At 47.4% G+C, this 18,116-nt stretch overlaps 1 protein-coding gene across 1 annotated transcript in view; it reads right to left on the minus strand.

Annotated features, from left to right (window-relative positions):
* Positions 1-3,201: 3,201 nt before the first annotated feature.
* The window catches only part of Selt (selenoprotein T), a 31,577-nt gene continuing 16,662 nt past the window's right edge, over positions 3,202-18,116 (minus strand). Inside the window, 2 exon segments of the mRNA XM_077697774.1 lie at positions 3,202-3,581; positions 13,651-13,882. Of these exon segments, the coding sequence (XP_077553900.1) occupies positions 13,764-13,882 (119 nt within the window). The 3' untranslated portion in view covers positions 3,202-3,581; positions 13,651-13,763.

Consider the following 18,116-nt stretch of genomic DNA (forward strand, 5'->3'; position numbering starts at 1 on the left):
AAGGTGCCAAGAACACACTTACAGGGGTGAGACAGCTGAATCAGATTCGGGAGCAGTTTTTGGAGCAGCGAAATCTTGATTTTGGAGCAGAAGAACCTTGATTTGGAGCAGAAGAATGACATATTTATCTTATGTCACCTTAGAAGCCTCAAAAATCAAATTTTTGGTAACTCGGGGTGGGGGTGGAGAGTCGACTTGTAGATGCGGCGCATCTCTTGCTCTGAGGCATGTCCCCCCTGCGTCGTCGGCGTCCGTCCGCACGCCACCTGCGCATGCGCGACTCTCCTCCGTTCGTCTCTCCCACAGCTGTGCGCAACACTCTCACTCCGGCGCATTAGCATAACGACAGCTGGTGCGCTTAGTTGGCGCGCGCTTCGCTGCGTTAACGCTGCGTTAACAGCTGCTCCGGTGCGACTCTCTCCCGCAGTGTCCTCTCCTTTAAGCGCTGTGAATATAAAGCGGGTATCGCTCCGCGGCGGTTCAGTCAGCGCTCGCTCTCGTTATTCTCGAACATCGACGATGAAACCAAGATTCGACCACTGCTGCGGCAACCGCTCACTGTGCACTTTACTGACCATAAAGTCATCATTCTTAAATGTAATAAAGAGCTGGGTGGTGGTCGCTAAAACACGTGTACTCTCTCATTTCGCGTATGCATGCGCTGCATCACACCAGGGTTCCCTCGCGGGGAGGTGGGGGCAATTTTTAATCAATTGTGAACGTACATAACACTGGAACAGCCTTTCAATAAAGTTTTTTCTACCAGAGAATCACAAGGTACAAACTGCAATACCTTTATACAAACCATTTTTAAATTCTTAGGCTCTACGCATAGATAGCGTGGAGCTCCACTGAAAATATCGAATTGAAAAACTAAGCAATCGTAAGGCATTTTTATTATCATGTAAATGCTGAAATTATTATTTTTGTAATCCCAGAGTCGGCTTTAAAGGGGCCCTAAATAGGCTGCCAAATGTTACGATTTTGCGTGCGCAGTCACTGGAGTACTATTCAAGGAACGTCATCCCGCAAAAATTGTTTAAATGCGTTAAGTATTAGCCGAGTTATCGCTCATTAAAAGGGGCCGCCCATAATGCCTGGGGTTCTCCTCCTCTAGTAGCTCCTCCGAAGCACTGTGGAAGCCGCGACGTCACCGACCCGGCGCAAGACCACCGAGAGAAACAGGGCAATCCATCACCCTCCTTGATGTACGTGCAGTCATTGGCTGCGCCAAGCCCTGCGCGCTTTTTTTTTTTTTAGCACTCGACGCGCATGCTCCGCCCACCAGATTCCGGTTGCACGGTGAGCGCTGTCGCTGTGGTTCGCGTTCGCGGCGCCGCACTGGGCAGTGTCTCGTGCGTCATAGAGGCGCGTCAGAGCCGGAAAGAACTGCGTCAGAGTGCGCAAGTGTGGCGGCAAGGTATGGTTGGTGAGCCAGGAGAGAAAGTGAAATCTTTTTTTCGTGTTTGTGCGGCCCCTGCTTTACGCAGAGGTGTAATATTTGGTACACGTTGTCGTGAAGGGGTACTCTAGCGATTGCGCGATTGAAATGGCGACCTTCGGAAGCCTATTTAGGGCCCCTTTAAGCACAAGTGCAGAGCCAAGGCAAAGCTTGCGCAAAGCGACGTGACAGTGGGCGCACCCCTCCCCCTCCCCAGCCCTCCCATTTCAGGCGGAGAGTTGGGCGAGTTGGTTGCTGCTGACTAATGAACTCCTACTTCTAGCGAACTTAGCACAAGAAAAAAAAAAAAAAAGACGAAACCCACGCTAGCGTGTGTTCCGTCTTTTTTTTCTTCGTCCTGTGCTAAGTTCGAAGTACGAGTTCATTACTCTCATTTCAATTCCCACAGTGCACGTTCACTACGATCGTAATTTGAGTAACGTTGGTATGTTTAGCTACCTCTCTTTCGGCATTAAATTTCACTTCAGACAGATGAACCATTGCCATATTACTAGCTTGCAATAATAGCCCGTCCCGCAATCGGACACTGCTTGAACATTTTGTGGCGATGTAGCCTGCGTCGCCACTTCTGCATTGTCGATCGTCCCATTCCCGCCGCTCGCAAGGCAGCAATAACTGAGCGTTTTATAACACCGCAATGAGTCCGAAATTTCATTTTAAGCATGCACTGCGCCTCACACTCCAGGCCGAAACACGGCGAATTCGCGGGCACCACGTTGTTTTAGACGAACTTCATCTTTCGAGTAACGCAACTTTCCGCAACAGATCAGACGATTGAATGTAGAACCAGCCACCCCCATAACCACAACCACAGTAGAAATCGGCAAAGAGCACTCTGCCTGAACCACGAGCAACTGCTTCGCCAGGCGGCCATATTTTCGAATCTTCACCACACAAAGACGGCGGCGCCGTTCCGGAGATACGGCGCTCCAAAAATTGCTGTTTTTTCATCTACTTGCGCAAGTAGTTTGTCGCCTTTCTACAGGACTTTTGAATGTTTTTCGATGGGAAAACTTTGAAAACGCACAGAATATAACATGTGCAAACCGACATTGTGACTTTCAAAGAACTATCTCGGGGACAATGTGGGTTTTTTTGTTGAATGATCAATCAATTAAACCTTTACAAACAGCACCATTTCGGGAAAATTATGTCGTCAGTAAGCCTTTTCCCCCACTCAAACTGACGGAAGCATTAAAAGCCTCGGCTCTTATACTGTCTTGGAGCAGTTTGGCGCAATTTTAGCAATTTTCAAGCTTTTGGAGCAGCCCGGCGCAGAAAAACCCATTTGTATCAAAACTGCGCAATATGCGCAGCTGTCTCACCCCTGCACTTATACACTGGCTGCTTCGCCCCTCCATGGTTTCACGTCAGTGGAGATGGTGCAGGATTTTACGTTCTAGATGGTGGTGGTAAAAGTTTTAGCGTTGGGTAGATGAGAAACACTGGGGCAGGGTCAGAAGCAGATGATACACCGCGAAGCATTGCCACCTTGAACACCCCTCCGTTTTCCGACTCACCTGTTTTTGTTCTATCCATAAAAATGTATTGCAAAAGTGGTGGCCGCAAACGATGTATGGTATTTACTGTTCTGCCGCCCATCACAAACCACAGATCCACACCTCCACTGAAAAGCCCCGTAACAGATTGCACGAGCCGACCTACGCAACAGAGCCACGAGCGGTGCTTCGACAGGTTCCCTCGAGTGTCCTTTTGTAAAGGAGGAGCAATTTTCACAGTGGCATTCTAAAAGATGACATTTTATTGAAAAAAAAAGAAACGAAACAATTTGTAACATTCTCAAAGACACTGTGCGTACACGTCAGAGGTCTGTGTTCTGCACTGTTGGGGCCTAAGGTGAAGAAGAAGAAGAGGAGAAAAAAGGAAAGGTCTCATGGGGGGATTAGTGATGGGGGAAGGCTGCCAAGCCGTTGGGCCGAAGACGTAGCCGGTCGCTAGCTGGTCAGTTCCCAGTCATCTGGCGCCAAAGGGTGCATCCGCCGACCACGGACAACTGCGTTGCTTTGTGCGGCCGACTTCATGGGGGCGACGGCCACCGGGGACTTCCAGAGTTAGCGCTCAGCTCGGCAACGGCTCAACAGCATGGCAGGCCTCCAATCTGCGCGCGGTGCAAACGACATTGTCACAGCAGCTTTCGTACACAAATGCACGGCAGGTGCGACATTGCATTCCAAGATAGGTAAAAGTGCGGCACTTCCGGGGCAATGCAAAACGTTAAAGAAATGTGTTGATATGTCGCACCCAATCTCTGAACTGACCGAAACGATACCAAACTAGTTTCAGTTAAGAAAACAATGTACAGTGTAGACCATTTATAACGTAACCACTTATAGTGCGGGACCGGATATAACGCGGGTTTTTGTGACCACCGGTTTGCCTCCCATAGAACTCAATGCATAAGCTTAAGATGCGGTCGGCCGAAGCACAATACCGTTTATAGTGCGGTTTTTCGGCGGGTCTGCTCATCCACCGGCGCAGCTGGGGCATCGTTTTAGGGTAGCAAAAGAAAAAAATAAATGATGAAATCGGCCATCTGACGCAGCGCGCACCCCTTGCTCTCCTCTAACTTCGACACAGAAGCAAAAAATAGGCACCCTTTAGTTCGCGCGTACGTGATAACCACAGCTGTCCTTGCTTGATGCACCTCGGAAGATAGCGACCGGCTCCCCGTCCGCGCGTGGAAAGTTGCTTCTATTAATCGTGAACCGCATGGGCCGTTTTCGCACACGAATTGTGCACATCGGCGTTGCGCGTGCGTTTTTTTCATGCTCGCGTCTACGATTCCGCGCTCGCGGTGGCTTCTTCGCGTGGCAGTGGGAGGAGCCTGACGACTTGCACCAATGGAAACGCACCTAATGGCGGGAGATTCAAAGCGCTCCGAGCCGGCTAGCCGCGCCAGAGGTGTTTAGGCTTAAGTCCCTCGATCAGACGAAGGGACTTTAGTTTAGGCTTATCGCCGCGGTATTTTTTGATGGGCGCTTTCACAAGCAGCGTGGATGGCAGTTTATATTCCACTTTGCGGTCACATTATCAACTCTTTTCTTGCATGAGCATCTTCGCTTGCACCTCGTGCGGCATTTCAGCGAGCGGTTAGAAGTGGTCGCTGGAGCTGCCTGCACCGCTTCACGGCCAGTGCCGACGCCATGTTGCCGCCTCTTACCGCGCCGCACACATTACGTAAGTTGTATCCGCGCCGGCGTCGCCGCGCCTGCAGCGTGCGCTGCACGTTTTCGCGAGAAATCACTCCATGCGGTTCACGCTTTAGAACGTTGTGCAGATAAGCCACCGCTCTTCCCGATCAAGCGAGCCGCGCGAAGATTTCCACCACCAGTACGTTGCGCTGATAAGCAGCCGCCTTCGGCATCGTGAACGCAAGGTGGGGTAAAAAAAAAAAAAAAATCCCGCTGGCCTTTCTTATCATGTCCTGCGACGCAAAATACGCAGCCATGGTCTTTCAAAACACAAACACAACGGAAGTTAAAGCCGCACACGCCGTTTGTAAGACTGCGCTTTTGCAATGTGTGAGACCCGGCAGCAGCGGCTGATGTTAAAAATAATACGAAATGAAGACCCTTCCTTCGTTTTCAGGCGCTGTGCGTGTGGGTGATAAAAAATTTAGGATGACTTGAGAGGTAGGTGGTGATATGGTTGAATTCGTGCACGTTTTGGTTATAGTGCGGTACCGCTTATAGTGCGGATTTTTGCGGCTCCCGCGACATACGTTATAAGCGGTCTACACTGTATTTTCGCGTGTATAACCTGCACCAAAAATGCAAAAAGATCAGTCGCACAGTAGGGGTGTGGATAATACGCGAGGTTTTTGCTTTAGTGCGCTTCACGGCAATGCACGTTGATTCCTTTTAAACTCCTATGCAGTAACACTGAATAAACCTCCCATGGTGGTGAACGCGAAAAACATACAAGGACAAGGACGAGCGCAGTGTAACAACTCAATTTTATATTGTCAATTTATGACTTTCGCGTTGCAGTCAGTGTATTCAACTTGTTAAATATGCGCTTTTTCTGTCTATATAGTACGTGATGTGTTGCTTGAGCAGTAGCTTTGGTGCAGCCTTTCCTGTGTCAAATGTGCGGGCAATACGCGAGGATTTTTTTTTCTTTCCTGGTGGGCGGAAAGTAAGGGTGCAGATTATATGCAGGGATGGGTTATACGCGCAGAAATACGGTAATGCGCACAGTTCAGTTAACTCTTTCGGGACCGCCGGAAAAAGTGATGAAAAAGGGAGGTCTCGGTACAAATTTTTTTCTACATAAAGCAAAGGCACCATCCTGCCTTAGCATACACCAAAATGCAGCTAATTATATGTTCTTTTACATACAATACCAAGTTTTACTTCAACACTGATGATAGAACCATGAAAAAATCTGAAACTAAGAACTTCGTAAAAAAACTACAGAAAAAGATAGAAAAAAGCGTAAATATAAAAATATTAAAAAAGAATAAAATTATTTCAGGATATACAAAATCTAACACAATGCTTTGTTTCTTCATTGAAAAAGTTTGATGCGGCTAGGTGTAACTGGTTTTTTGTTTTGTGTGTGATCTCTTTGGCACTAGGGCCATGGCTACGTCGTCGCCCAGGTACACGCCGGGCTCTTGTCTTGGCGAAAACTTGATCCGTTTCTGCGCTGGTGTCAGGAGATCACCACCATAGGTAGTTAACACCCTAGCGAATAAATATAAACCAGCCAGAACATAGTTCGAGCGCACATACCTACTCCAGAGCCAATTGAAACCGAAACCAACACCCACCTTTGAGCGCGATTTGATGTTCCAGGCTGATCGACACCCGAATCCTCACTCGAGCTGAAATCCGATCTCTAAAGCCGCATTTCAACTCTTCACTGCCACTATCATCGTTAAAATCCACAGTAGAAGGCGAAGATATGCGAGCCGAGACGAGGCGGATTTCTTATCGTGCTCGCACGAGTATGACGCCATGTTTGTTCACATTCGAAACCACTGCCCGTCAGAATAAAATATCTGACGCGTTGCCGCCTGGCGATAAAAAAAGAAACTTCACAAAAGAGAAAACTCCAGTTTTCAAACTATCTCCTAGATGTCGCTAGGTGTTCCATCGAGCGAAAATTTGTATTCTGCAGGCTCGCGAAACCATCGATCATATGTGATCGATGGCCTATGGAGCGGTCCCGAAAGAGTTAAGAGAACATTTTACAATAAAAGAAATCGAAGCATTGGCATTGCTGGGGCTCGAACCAGGGACGTTCGTTCCAAACCCATGATTCTATCCATAGGCTACTGAGGCAGATACGGCCACTAGAGCTGAACACAAAAGTGTCCGTGCGGCATTGGAGAATGCACTGAGAATAGAGGGAAAAAGAAAAAAAATTTGGAAGAACAACAAAACGAAGATGAGTGCATCTCTTGCCTCAGGGGAGGAGACCTCGCAGAAACACGTCACTAAATATCCGTCCTAGAGATGCCCTTCTCACATCTGATTACTGGGTCACGGACTGGGACACAGACACGTCAGCGTTTGTAGCTGGGAAGGCCGTCGTATTGCTCAGAAGAACCGTGACATCTTAGCGCAGCCCACACTGATGCCGAAGTGGCAAGGTGAAGTGCTTGTCACATTTGGTTAAGTCGAAGTTGTCCCCTTTTTTTGCAAATCACTTAGAGTGGGCACGAGACGTGGTCAGTGTGACATTTAAGTTCACGGTGCGCGCGCACAGTCGTCGACCGCGAGCCTCCAAGAGAAAAGCACGGACAACAGCGCTTTTGCCTGTTTCGTACTGTTCTGCCCACTTGGCACCTCATCTTGTTGCACATCGCCCAGAAGCAAGAAGATGCTTCGGCTAATCTGAGCACGCAATTGGCCATGAGAGAGTCGCAGTACGCCTTATGGCTTTTCAACTCGCAGAACAAGAGGAATTTGACAAGAGGGGCGTCAGAGGAACACGGGATACAATTGCAGTTCTTTGATGGCAACAGTGGAATGGGACTACATGAAATCGTTCCTCCTATTGAAATCGTTCCTCCACGAGCAATGAACAACTTGTAGTAGAATGAGAGCCGCACTGTGAAGTTGCTGCAAGGTAACCTAACCGACTTTCAGAAATACAGTAGAATCTCGGTCATACGAATCTCAAGGGGTCGCAAAAATATTCGTATCACCCAAAAATTTGTATCGTCAGAAAACAATAAGAAATGGAATTGTGCCGCGCATGCGACAGGCGGCGGCAACATGGCGTCGGCTCTTGCCGCGCAGAAGTGCAAGTAGCTTCAGCTACCACTTTTAACCTTTTGTTAAAACGCAGCTCAATGTGTAAACTAAATTGCTCATGCGGGAAAGGAGCGGACAGTGTGGGAGAAAATTTCACTATAAAATGTCATCCGCGCCAAATATCCGCCGCAGAGGTGGCCCAGCCAGCTGCTGCGAGCGCTTCGAAATTGCCGCCATGAGGCACACGTCTCCCCATTGCTCCTCCCACTGCCGTTCGCGACAACCGAGGCAGAGGTTGGCGCCAGGGCGGCGGGCTGAATCGTCAACGCGGGCGCCAAAAGGACGCACGCTCATCGCCGACGCGAACCGCGCACACCAACTCAAGCGTTTTTGCAGAGATTGCTGCGCGTCAGCGTTGCATTGTCACGCTCGCGTCAGATTCTACCCCGCTCAGAAAATGACGCGCGTGGGAGGAGCCTGTGGACTTGCGCCAATGGGGAGGCACGCTTTTCATGGCGGCAGTTTGAAAGCGCTCCGGACAGCCCGCTGGCCCCGCCGGAGATGTTTAGACTTACGGCGGTGGCGGATATTTGATTGGAACTTTCCCTAGCCGCGTGGACGATGCTCGTTTTTGCCCACATTATCAGCTTCTTTACTGCACAGGCAACTTCATTTGTTCCTTAACTCTTTCGGGACCGCTCCATAGGCCATCGATCAAGTATGATCGATGGTTTCACGAGCCTGCAGAATACAAATTTTCTCTCGATGGAACACCTAGCGACATCTAGGAGATAGTTTGAAAACTATAGATTCCTCTTTTGTGAAGTTTCTTTTTTTATCGCCAGGCGGCAACGCATCAGATATTTTATTCTGACGGACAGTGGTTTCGAATGTAAACAAACATGGCGTCATACTCGGGCGAGCGCGATAAGAAATCCGCCTCATCTCGTCTCGCATAGCTTCGCCTTTTACTGTGGATTTTAACGATGAGAGTGGCAGTGAAGAGTCGAAATGCGGCTTTGGGGATCGGATTTCAGCTTGAGTGAGGATTCAGGTGTCGATCAGCCTGGAACATCAAATCGCGCTCAAAGGTGGGTGTTGGTTTCGGTTTCAATTGTCTCTGGAGTAGGTATGTGCGCTTGAAATATGGTCTGGCTGGTTTATATTTGTTCGCTAGGGTGTTAACTACCCATGGTGGTGATCTCCTGCCACCATCTCAGAAAGGGATCAAGTTTTTGCCGAGACAAAAGCCCGGCGTGTACCTGGGCGACGACGTAGCCATGGCCCTAGTGCCAAAGAGATCACGCACAAAACAAAAAACCAGTTATGCCTAGCCGCATCAAACTTTCGCTATGAAGAAACAAAGCATTGTGTTAGATTTTGTATATCCTGAAATAATTTTATTCTTTTTTAATATTTTTATATTTATGCTTTTTTCTATCTTTTTCTGTAGTTTTTTTACAAAGTTCTTACTTTAAGATTTTTCATGGTTCTATCATCAATGTTGAAGTAAAACTTGGTATTGTGTGTCAAAGAACATATAATTAGCTGCATTTTGGTATATGCTAAGGCAGGATGGTGCCTTTGCTTTATGTAACAAAAAATTTGTACCGAGACCTCCCTTTTTCATCACTTTTACCGGCGGTCCCGAAAGAGTTGATGAGACTTTCAGCAAGTTAACGAGTTGGCATTAACGAGTCGCATTAACGAGTCGGCGAGTCTGGCAACTATGGTTTACAGAACGGCCACTAGAGGACAACTGCTTCGTTGCCAAACATGTCCGCTTTGTCCTCCGTGTAGGTCTCATAGTTCCAGCGAGCATGCGGCAATGCTTTCGTGGGGTGCTATCAGTTCTGGCAAGAGAAAAGTGTTGTCTTTGAAAAATAAGGCAACATTCATGCAGATGCCAGTGGTAAAAAGAACGCCATCACAGGACACTGTGGAGTCCCACAGAGCTCCCCGTCATCATCAGGCTGTCTACGCGCACTGCAGGGCAAAGGCCTCACCCATAGATCTCCAATTATCCTGGTCGTGTGCTAACTTTATCCCCGCAAACTTCTTGATCTCATGTTCCCACCTAACTTTCTGCCGCCCCCTGCAATGCTTGCCTTCTCTAGGGATCCACTCTGTTACCCTTATGAGCAACGGTTATCCTGCCTTCGCATTACGTGCCCTGCACATACCCATTTCGTCTCCTTAATTTCCACTAATATTTAACATGTGTTAGCTTCCTGACCCACTCCTCTCGTCTTGTCCCTTTATGTTACACCTATCATCCGTTCCATTACTCGCTGAGTCGTCCTCAATTTAAGTTGAACCCTATTTTATTTATTTATTTATTTAGTTATTTATTTGTTCCTCAAGGGCCCCAGCTTGGGGCATTACATGAGGGGTGGGCGTACATACGACATTGGGTGGCATCGCAACACATCACGGGCGTCTTTCAATGGTTCGCCTAGAACACTGGGAATCAATGATAAGGGTGGTTTCGGCAGGCAGGTCGTTCCAGTCTCGAGCAGTGCGCAGAAAAAAAGATTGCCAAAGAGTAGCGGTGCGGGCATACTCGGGATACACTGCGTTAGGATGGGTGCTGCGTGAAATGCGGTGCGCTCTTCCGATGTGCTGATCATCGATGGGCAAAGAATGGAAAAAAATTTGTGATAAAGACAAAGTCGTGCAATTTTGCGGCGGGATATAAGTGTGGAAAGATTCAGTTGGGTTTTCAGGGGGGAGATACTTGAACCGCGAGAGTACTCGGAAAGTATAAATCTTGTTGCGCGATTCTGAACGAATTCCAGAACATTAATGATGTTCATTTGGTGAGGATCGAAAATGGCATTAGCATATTCAAGCTTGGGTCGGACACAAGTTGTGTAGGCAAGAACTTTAACAGCAGGAGATGTCAGGGAAAGATAACGGTGAAGATATCCAAGCACCCGGTTACCAGAATTGGCAACGCAGTTGATGTGAGTGGACGAAGTTAAATCAGATGAAATATGCACACCAAGGTATCTTAACGAATCAGAAGTTTCAATACATTGATTGTTAAGGGTATAATTTGATAAGACATAATTGTGGCAGCACTGAAAGGATATTAGCTTTGTTTTAGAGACGTTTAGAGACATAAGCCAAATGTTATACCAACGTTGGATGCAATTAAGGTCCTCTTGAAGAGCAGAGTTGTCAGAGCTATTAGTTATCAGACGATAAATTACACAATCTTCTGCGAAGAGACGAATGCCAGAGGAAATGTTAGAAGCCAAATCATTGATATACAGTCTAATACCGCTACAACGAAGTCCGCTTCAACAAAATATTTCCAATTCCCCGTCAGCTAGCCATAGAAGTCAATGCAACTAAGTCCTCGCCACAACGAACCATTTGTCTGGCTTGCTTTCGCTTCAACGAAATTTTGGATGATTCGGGCTGGGTTTGAACAACTATTTTACAATAAAATAAGCATAGCACCAGCTATCTGTAACTTTTTATACATTCAGGACGCTTAGTTTCACCGAAAACATGCGGTGCGCCCACACCGGCACAAAAAAAAAAAAAAAAAAAAAAAAAAAAAAAAAAAAAAACCTCATAGGCGGACACTATTGTTTGATGGTGATAACGATGTGACTGGCCATCTTTACACGAGGCGCAGACCCGGTTCGCCAAGCCGGAGCTACAGCCAATCCGTATCCAGTTGAAATCGCAGGAATGTGGTCCGGCACTGCTGGTGCGGCGCTGTCATGTATGCGTTGTGAGCAGCTGTCCTTGCCGTTTCCCTTCTACCATTCTTCAAAGTCAAAAGCATAAATAATGTTTTTGTGTTTAGTCTTGAACCCGCGTCATCCTATCTTTGTCGCGAGCGCGGGGTCGTGGTAAATGCAAGCACGCGTGGCTTGCCTGCGAAGGTCAGTTGCTGCCGTGCCTAGTCAGAGGATAAGATAACGGCGCTGTTCCTGCCACAGGTAAGAGGGGGGCTTCCAACCGCCTAGCAGCTATCTGCAAGTAATCCGCTCGGTGGAAACGCATTGCTGTACAGCAGTACGCTTTGCGCCTGCATTTCTTCACCTCTCCCTTTCTCCTCAGTATCGCGCTCTCTGCGTGCTGGTACAAAAATGGATAACCATTGGTATGTTTGTTATCTGAAGAAACACGACCTTACTGCGTGTCCCTCCTTTTTCTAAACACTGTATCATGCTGCAAATATGCGGAAATATAAGGGGCCTTTTTTCTTGCCCTTCCGTGCTGTGTTGGGGCAGATTTCGCCTCAACGAATTTTCGCTGCAACGAAATTTTTTGCACGTCCCGTCAATTTCCTTGTAGCGGGATTCGACTGTGTATCAAAAAAAGAAGAGGTCCCAGGACCGTACCATGCAGTACACGTGAGAGTACTGGTGCTAATGATGATGAATGAGAATTGACATGACAAACTGCTGTCGGCATGTTAGAAAACCCTGGATCCAGTTAACAACCCACGGGTGAAGGTTTAGGGATGACAATTTAGTAGCAGGCAAGCATGGGGAACTTTATCAAAGGCTTTCTCAAAATTGATAAAAATTGCATCAGTAGGCATATTGCAATCTTTTGAGGTATATTGTGAGTACATTGAGGTATATTGTGAGTTTCTGCCCCGTAGGCGAGTACCGGTAAGATGCAGCTGTCACAAACTTTCTTCTTCAGGCACAATGGTGGGCTGCCATTCATTACCTGAGAATGCCTGCCAAATGCACTCCACCCCATTCTCATCCTTCTAATTATCTCTGCCTCATGGTGGGGATTCTGGGCTTAAGTCAACCCCACTCAAATCGAAGGACACCTACTCGCCTCGTCGCAAAAAGGGACAAGTGGTCAGCCTAAGCAGCTGACGCTGACAGTGTATGGAAATGTGAATGAGGCAGTTTTCACGAGCTCGGTGTCTACCTGGGCACAGAATGGTCTCGTGTCCACTGACCTCCTCCAGCAAAAAGTGAAAGATTTCGACTGCATGCGAAGCTTAGACGGTGTTCACGCAAGCAGTGAACGGCGGCCGAGGTTCAACGCTTGGCCTGCAACTGTCAGCAAAGTGAAGATGATGATGCATCAGACTCCACTGCATGCATTTACGGCAATAAGAAGAGCAAGCTCCGTGTTTCGGTTCTGTTCTGTTGTGCTTCAATACAAACAGCAATGGCAACAAGAGGGCGCTGCTTGTGGTTGGGTAAGAATCCCCACTACTTGCCAACTCCCGGAAGCTCGATAGGACCCACACGTCAAACAGCCATGTGTGGATGACGCGACACATTTTCTGCACCTGGCTTCAAGCCTTGAAGGCTGATATAAAGGGCATTGGTCACAACTTTATTTGGACTGGCTATTTTTTCACGGAAGGGCTTGTCAGGGGAACAGCTTAGACTTGCTTTCAAAAATCTGGATATCCAGACTTGGAAAGTGCGACCAGGGCTGGAACAGCCACTGGTCGCACTGATCAGAAGATTGCACAACACAGCGAGAAACCTGGAAGGCACTGGAGCTGCCCCTGACAATATTGGAGTAGACGACTTTCTGTAGGGCTACTCTGCTCTCATCACTACGGATGAATTGACCGACGAGGCAATCGCAAGCAACGCTCCTGCAGCCTGTGATATGCCCAGCAGCCGTGACGTGGTAGGTGCGATTGCTGTTTTTAGGCGGTTGACCCAGCAAGGAAAAGGTGCGATGCAGGCCATGTGGCTATGAAAACATCACGTGACACCGCTTCTTACGTGTCCCAGAGAGAAGTGACAGACTAATTTCAGCCGAAATAGAGGCCTCTGAGAAGTTATGTGCAAGTGGGAAAAACTTTTTGAATCTTTTTTTCAACACTGAGATGTGAAGAAGTATGACTTTTACTACCTTTGTTACATTTAGTTACTTCAAACATAATTGCACAAACTGTTGACTTGGGGAATTTTCTTGAGAATGAGCCCAATGATCCGTTCCCAGACTCACCTTGGGTACGGGAGGAAGTAGTCCGGGCCCTTCTGATGTGGCGGATAGGGAGAGCGATTCCATGGTGGGGAGGGAGTGTGGGGGAGGGGGAGGGCCGGGCCAAGCCGAGCAGGCTAGCTGTCGGCCAGGCCCAGCACGGAGGACTTGAGGAACACCTGGTTGTCGATGATCTGGAACAGCTCGGGGGGAGACGGGATGCGGCCCGTCTCGATCTTGGACCACACGCGCACATCTGCGGGAAAGGAGGGGAGAAGGAGAACTGTAACAACAGCACAATGCTGCACAGCCTGCAAAACAAAGGGCTACTCGCAGATCCCAGTATTCATGTTAATGAGGGGACACTGGCCTTGAGGACCACAAATCTGCCAAAAATTGAATTTCCGGCATTAATTTTATTTGCAGTCCACGGGCCCAAAAATAGTACCTGCACAATATTATAGCTGTACCATAAGTATTTACAAAGCGGTCCTTTGAAGTTGCCTAAAAGATCATTTTCGCCTATCTTTTCAGACTTTGTGCACATGATGTCAACTGTTGGGTACAATATCTTGGGATGTACCAGTCAGATTTGTATCATTTTCACGGCGTTCAAAAGCTTATGAACTGAATGGTGCAATAAAATCACGAAAACATAGAATTTGCCTTTGATAGCACAGTTTTTCATGCAGTTCGTTTTACTAAAACATTGGTAATTGATGACCGGGCATTTAATAAGTTCACAGCAACTGTATAAACAACGCTAAAATTACTCCAGCGGTATAGTTGCACCCCCTAATCCTTCTAGAGCACAAAGGCATAAAAAGTATCCAAGTATTTTGTTGGTAAATAACACAAAAATTGCTAGGAACCATAAGGCATAACATGTTGCACAATGCTGACCTTACACCACACAAACGAAAACTGACCGTGTATTTATTCTCAGGAAGATAAAATACACTTAATGTGGAAATGTCAAGCACATAGGTTAAAAATAACAAGGATGTCCTCAAGACCAGTGTCCCCCTTTAAGGGGACGTGCTCCTCCAAACAACTTTTTTTTTAATAATGAAGTTAGGAGGCTGAAATTTTCACAGCTTGTAGAGATTGAGCTCCTCTGGTCATATATGTAATCAGATTTTGAATACCTGCTCCGGATAAAATGTTACGCAGCATGACTTTCAGAAAAATGGCTTTTTTGTGCACACTTTTTTTTATAGTAAAAATTTTTTCTGAAACTTTTAAAATAGCCTAGGTGGTTCCTTATGAACTGCAGAGTGCACAAATCTACCTGAAAAAGCCTCATCATCATTTTCCTCACCACGAAAAAAAAATGACTGGTAGTGTGCCTTTTTTTGTTCTGTATATTTTTGTTTTATGACCGTCAGAAATATCTAAGGACACAAATTGCATAATGAACAAGATTTGTGCACTCTACGTGTTATAATGAACATCTGTGCAAAATTTCATCCTGATACGACAACTTTAAGTGGGAAAATAAGTGCGCACAAACTCAGAAAACGGACAAAAACAACAAGCTGAGAAAAACGCAATTGAAAGTTTATTTATTTGGCAGATTCAGAAATTCTTGCTCAAACAACATGAAACTTGGTGGGGATACAGTCTGAAATGTCCACATTGAGGTACTAAAACTAGAATGCTCCTGCTGCATAAGTTGCACCCTCACGGTTTTTGCTGGGGTAGTCCTTGGTATGGGACCGTTTCACCAGGCTGTGGCAATGGGGTTAGCCTTAGCAGTCAGCTTGGCACACATCTGCCTGATCCTCCGCTGGTCACTTGCATTGCTTAGTCTGACCAGTTCTTCTGAAGGGAAGATTCCCAGTTCTTGAGAACTTGCTCAAAGCTAGTGTGGCCCCTGTTGAACCACAACCCTGCGAGGGCAGTGGCAGTCTCCACTACAGTGAACTGCAGGTTGTACGATAGCGTCCTGTGCCAGATGCGCAGTGCTGCTTCCGTCTCCATGGCATGGGATGAGCAGTCGACATTTTTTTCACACACAAGAGGCATGAAAGGCTTGCCACACTTCCTCCTCTTGCTCATCAAGCTTTTGGTGGTGGCTACAAGTACAAGTAGTTTGACAGCACCCCAAAATCCAGGCAGAGACCAGTGTCAAGAGAAATGGCAGTGCCAACACTGTTGTGGCTCGTGTCTTTGCTTCTGCCAAGTACCATCAAAAATCAAACTGAGGTCAGTCTGACCAGCTTGCAACGCAGTTACTTGCCTTGCTTCAGCAAGGTTGTCAGAGACGCCGTTTGTGGCCGCAACATTAACTTTCTTGGCAGTGTTGTAGAACGTCTTTTGATGCTGTGGTTTTGGTAGACCAAGAATGGCACAAAACCTGCACAGCTGATCGTGTCCGATGCCAACCGCGCGTGCAGCGAGTACTGCTTTCACATTGATGGCGAAACTATCACGGGGACTTCCCCTGCAGAGTTCCGGTTTGCGGCCTCCGCGACCGACGGCGGCAGCGCGCTGCGACGAGTAAACAGAAGAAATCACTCCCGCAGCCACTCCCGCAGGGCACTTCTTGTTTTTGCACTTCAGTTCCAGTACCGATGCGAGGCCCTTCCGCTTGTTCGCAACCTCAACTACGACGAGTTCGCACTTCCCGCACGTCGCGCACACGGTGCCACTCAAGGTCAGTCAGAGCGCCGACTTCACAGATAACTGCACCGCTCCCGTGGCTGGCTGTCTCCTCACCTAGGAAGGCTGCCGACTTCTTCTCCGATGCGCTTATAAAGCCGATATCTTCGCTGATAAAATCAGCCCCGCCTGGTAGAGCCGCGCTTGCAACGCTTGAAGGCGTTGCAAGCGCGGCGCCGTTAGGCCTCACGGTGCCGGTCGTGCCGGCATTGGCCGTGGTCGTCACAATGCTGCGCCGCTTGCGCTTTCCTTTGTACCGGCATGAAGTACGCTGCTTCCGGCGTCAAAAGTCACGCTTCTCCTCACCGTTCACGATTAAAAACACACGATAAGGAAACAGAAAAGATAGCGCGAAGTAGCGAACGGAACGATGCGGGTGATGGCGACGATGGCGGCTCACAAACGGCAAGAGCCAATGGCGGTCCCGCTTTCGCGTCACGTGATTTAAATGCCCAGTGGGAGCTCGCAAAACAAGCGGGAAGAAACATTTTTTTATTTTTTTTACGCGGAGATACGAAGCTGGCGAGCGGCTCAATCGAGAGAAGAAGGCTTGATCTACCTCTCTCAAGTGACCGAAATGGCGGCGAGCCACGCTGCCGTGCGGAATAAATTCTCAAACCTGGCCGAAATTTGGCTTGATTGCGCGATTTCTTGGGTCACCGCGAGTCATTCATACACATTTTTCACTAAGTTCTCGTTCGTATTTCGTTTTCATTTTTTTACCCATGAAAGAAGGATAGTCGAAGATGCTAATGCAAGGGAAAACAAAAAATCGGTATATTTCGAAAAAATCGCGTTTTTTCGACCCGCGTGTCCCCTTAAGAAAGGCGCACTTGGGCTTTGCACCCTGTGGCTAACGGTGCGCGAATGCTCAATACTCTGGACACTTTGTCTGTGGTTTGCCCGAATGTTTGTATGAATGTTTGCAGTTGTCACAACATCAACTAATCCACCCCTGCAAAAAAGCAAAGCTTGGAGCCACATGGCTTCTTCTGGTACTACACCAACCACTATATAGCCTGGTGCAAGGAACCCAGGCTTCTGTGACGTTGTAAACCACTGAAACACGGATGTTGTAAACCACTGAAACACTGTCTGTGGCTTTATCGAAACACGAATTGGATTTCTTATCGTAGGCGGCACGTCACTGTTCTTTTTTTGGCCTCCGTTTTTGATGTTTCCCTTTCTTTTTCCCCTCTCTTCGTGCTCCCAGACTTGTTTATAAGCGCTGGAGCGGCAATGAGCTTTTTGTTGAAAGTCAGCGCTTGTCCCGTCTACTCCTCGTCCCGTGTTTTTATTTAGCGCTTGTTTTCCGTGTGAAGATGAACCAACACGCACAAACCTTTTCCCTTCTGAAACACTGAAATATCCAAACAAACTCGAGAGCTTCGATTGAGTACAGTTACGCCTCATTATAACAAAATTCAAGGGGTGCCGTGGTTTGCTCGTTACAAGCAATATTTCGCTATACAGCAAAACCTCGTCACAAGACACACTCGAGGGACTGAATAAACGTTTCTCTCATAGCAACGGCCTCTTGTACGAAGTGTTGCTAACATGGCAAACAGGAAAACCAACCAACCTGTCTTCATTCAAATGTCTCTTTAAGCATGTGTCTCTTGTAACAGTGTCTCTTGTAACAAGGTTTTACTCTAGCTGTAGTGGGTATTTACTGCAAGCATTGCGCACTGTACTTACTCTACACAAATAGTTGGACCATGCCGTAGGGCGGTACACAGCACAATAACCGCAATCCAGAGATAAAAAGGAAAAGTTACACATGTTCTTTATTGTAGCTCAAAATATGTAACTCGTTATTTCAAATA

Source organism: Haemaphysalis longicornis, unplaced genomic scaffold, assembly GCF_048455015.1.
Source record: "Haemaphysalis longicornis isolate Haplotype H1 unplaced genomic scaffold, Haemaphysalis longicornis Haplotype H1 scaffold_2, whole genome shotgun sequence".
NCBI lineage: Eukaryota > Metazoa > Arthropoda > Arachnida > Ixodida > Ixodidae > Haemaphysalis > Haemaphysalis longicornis.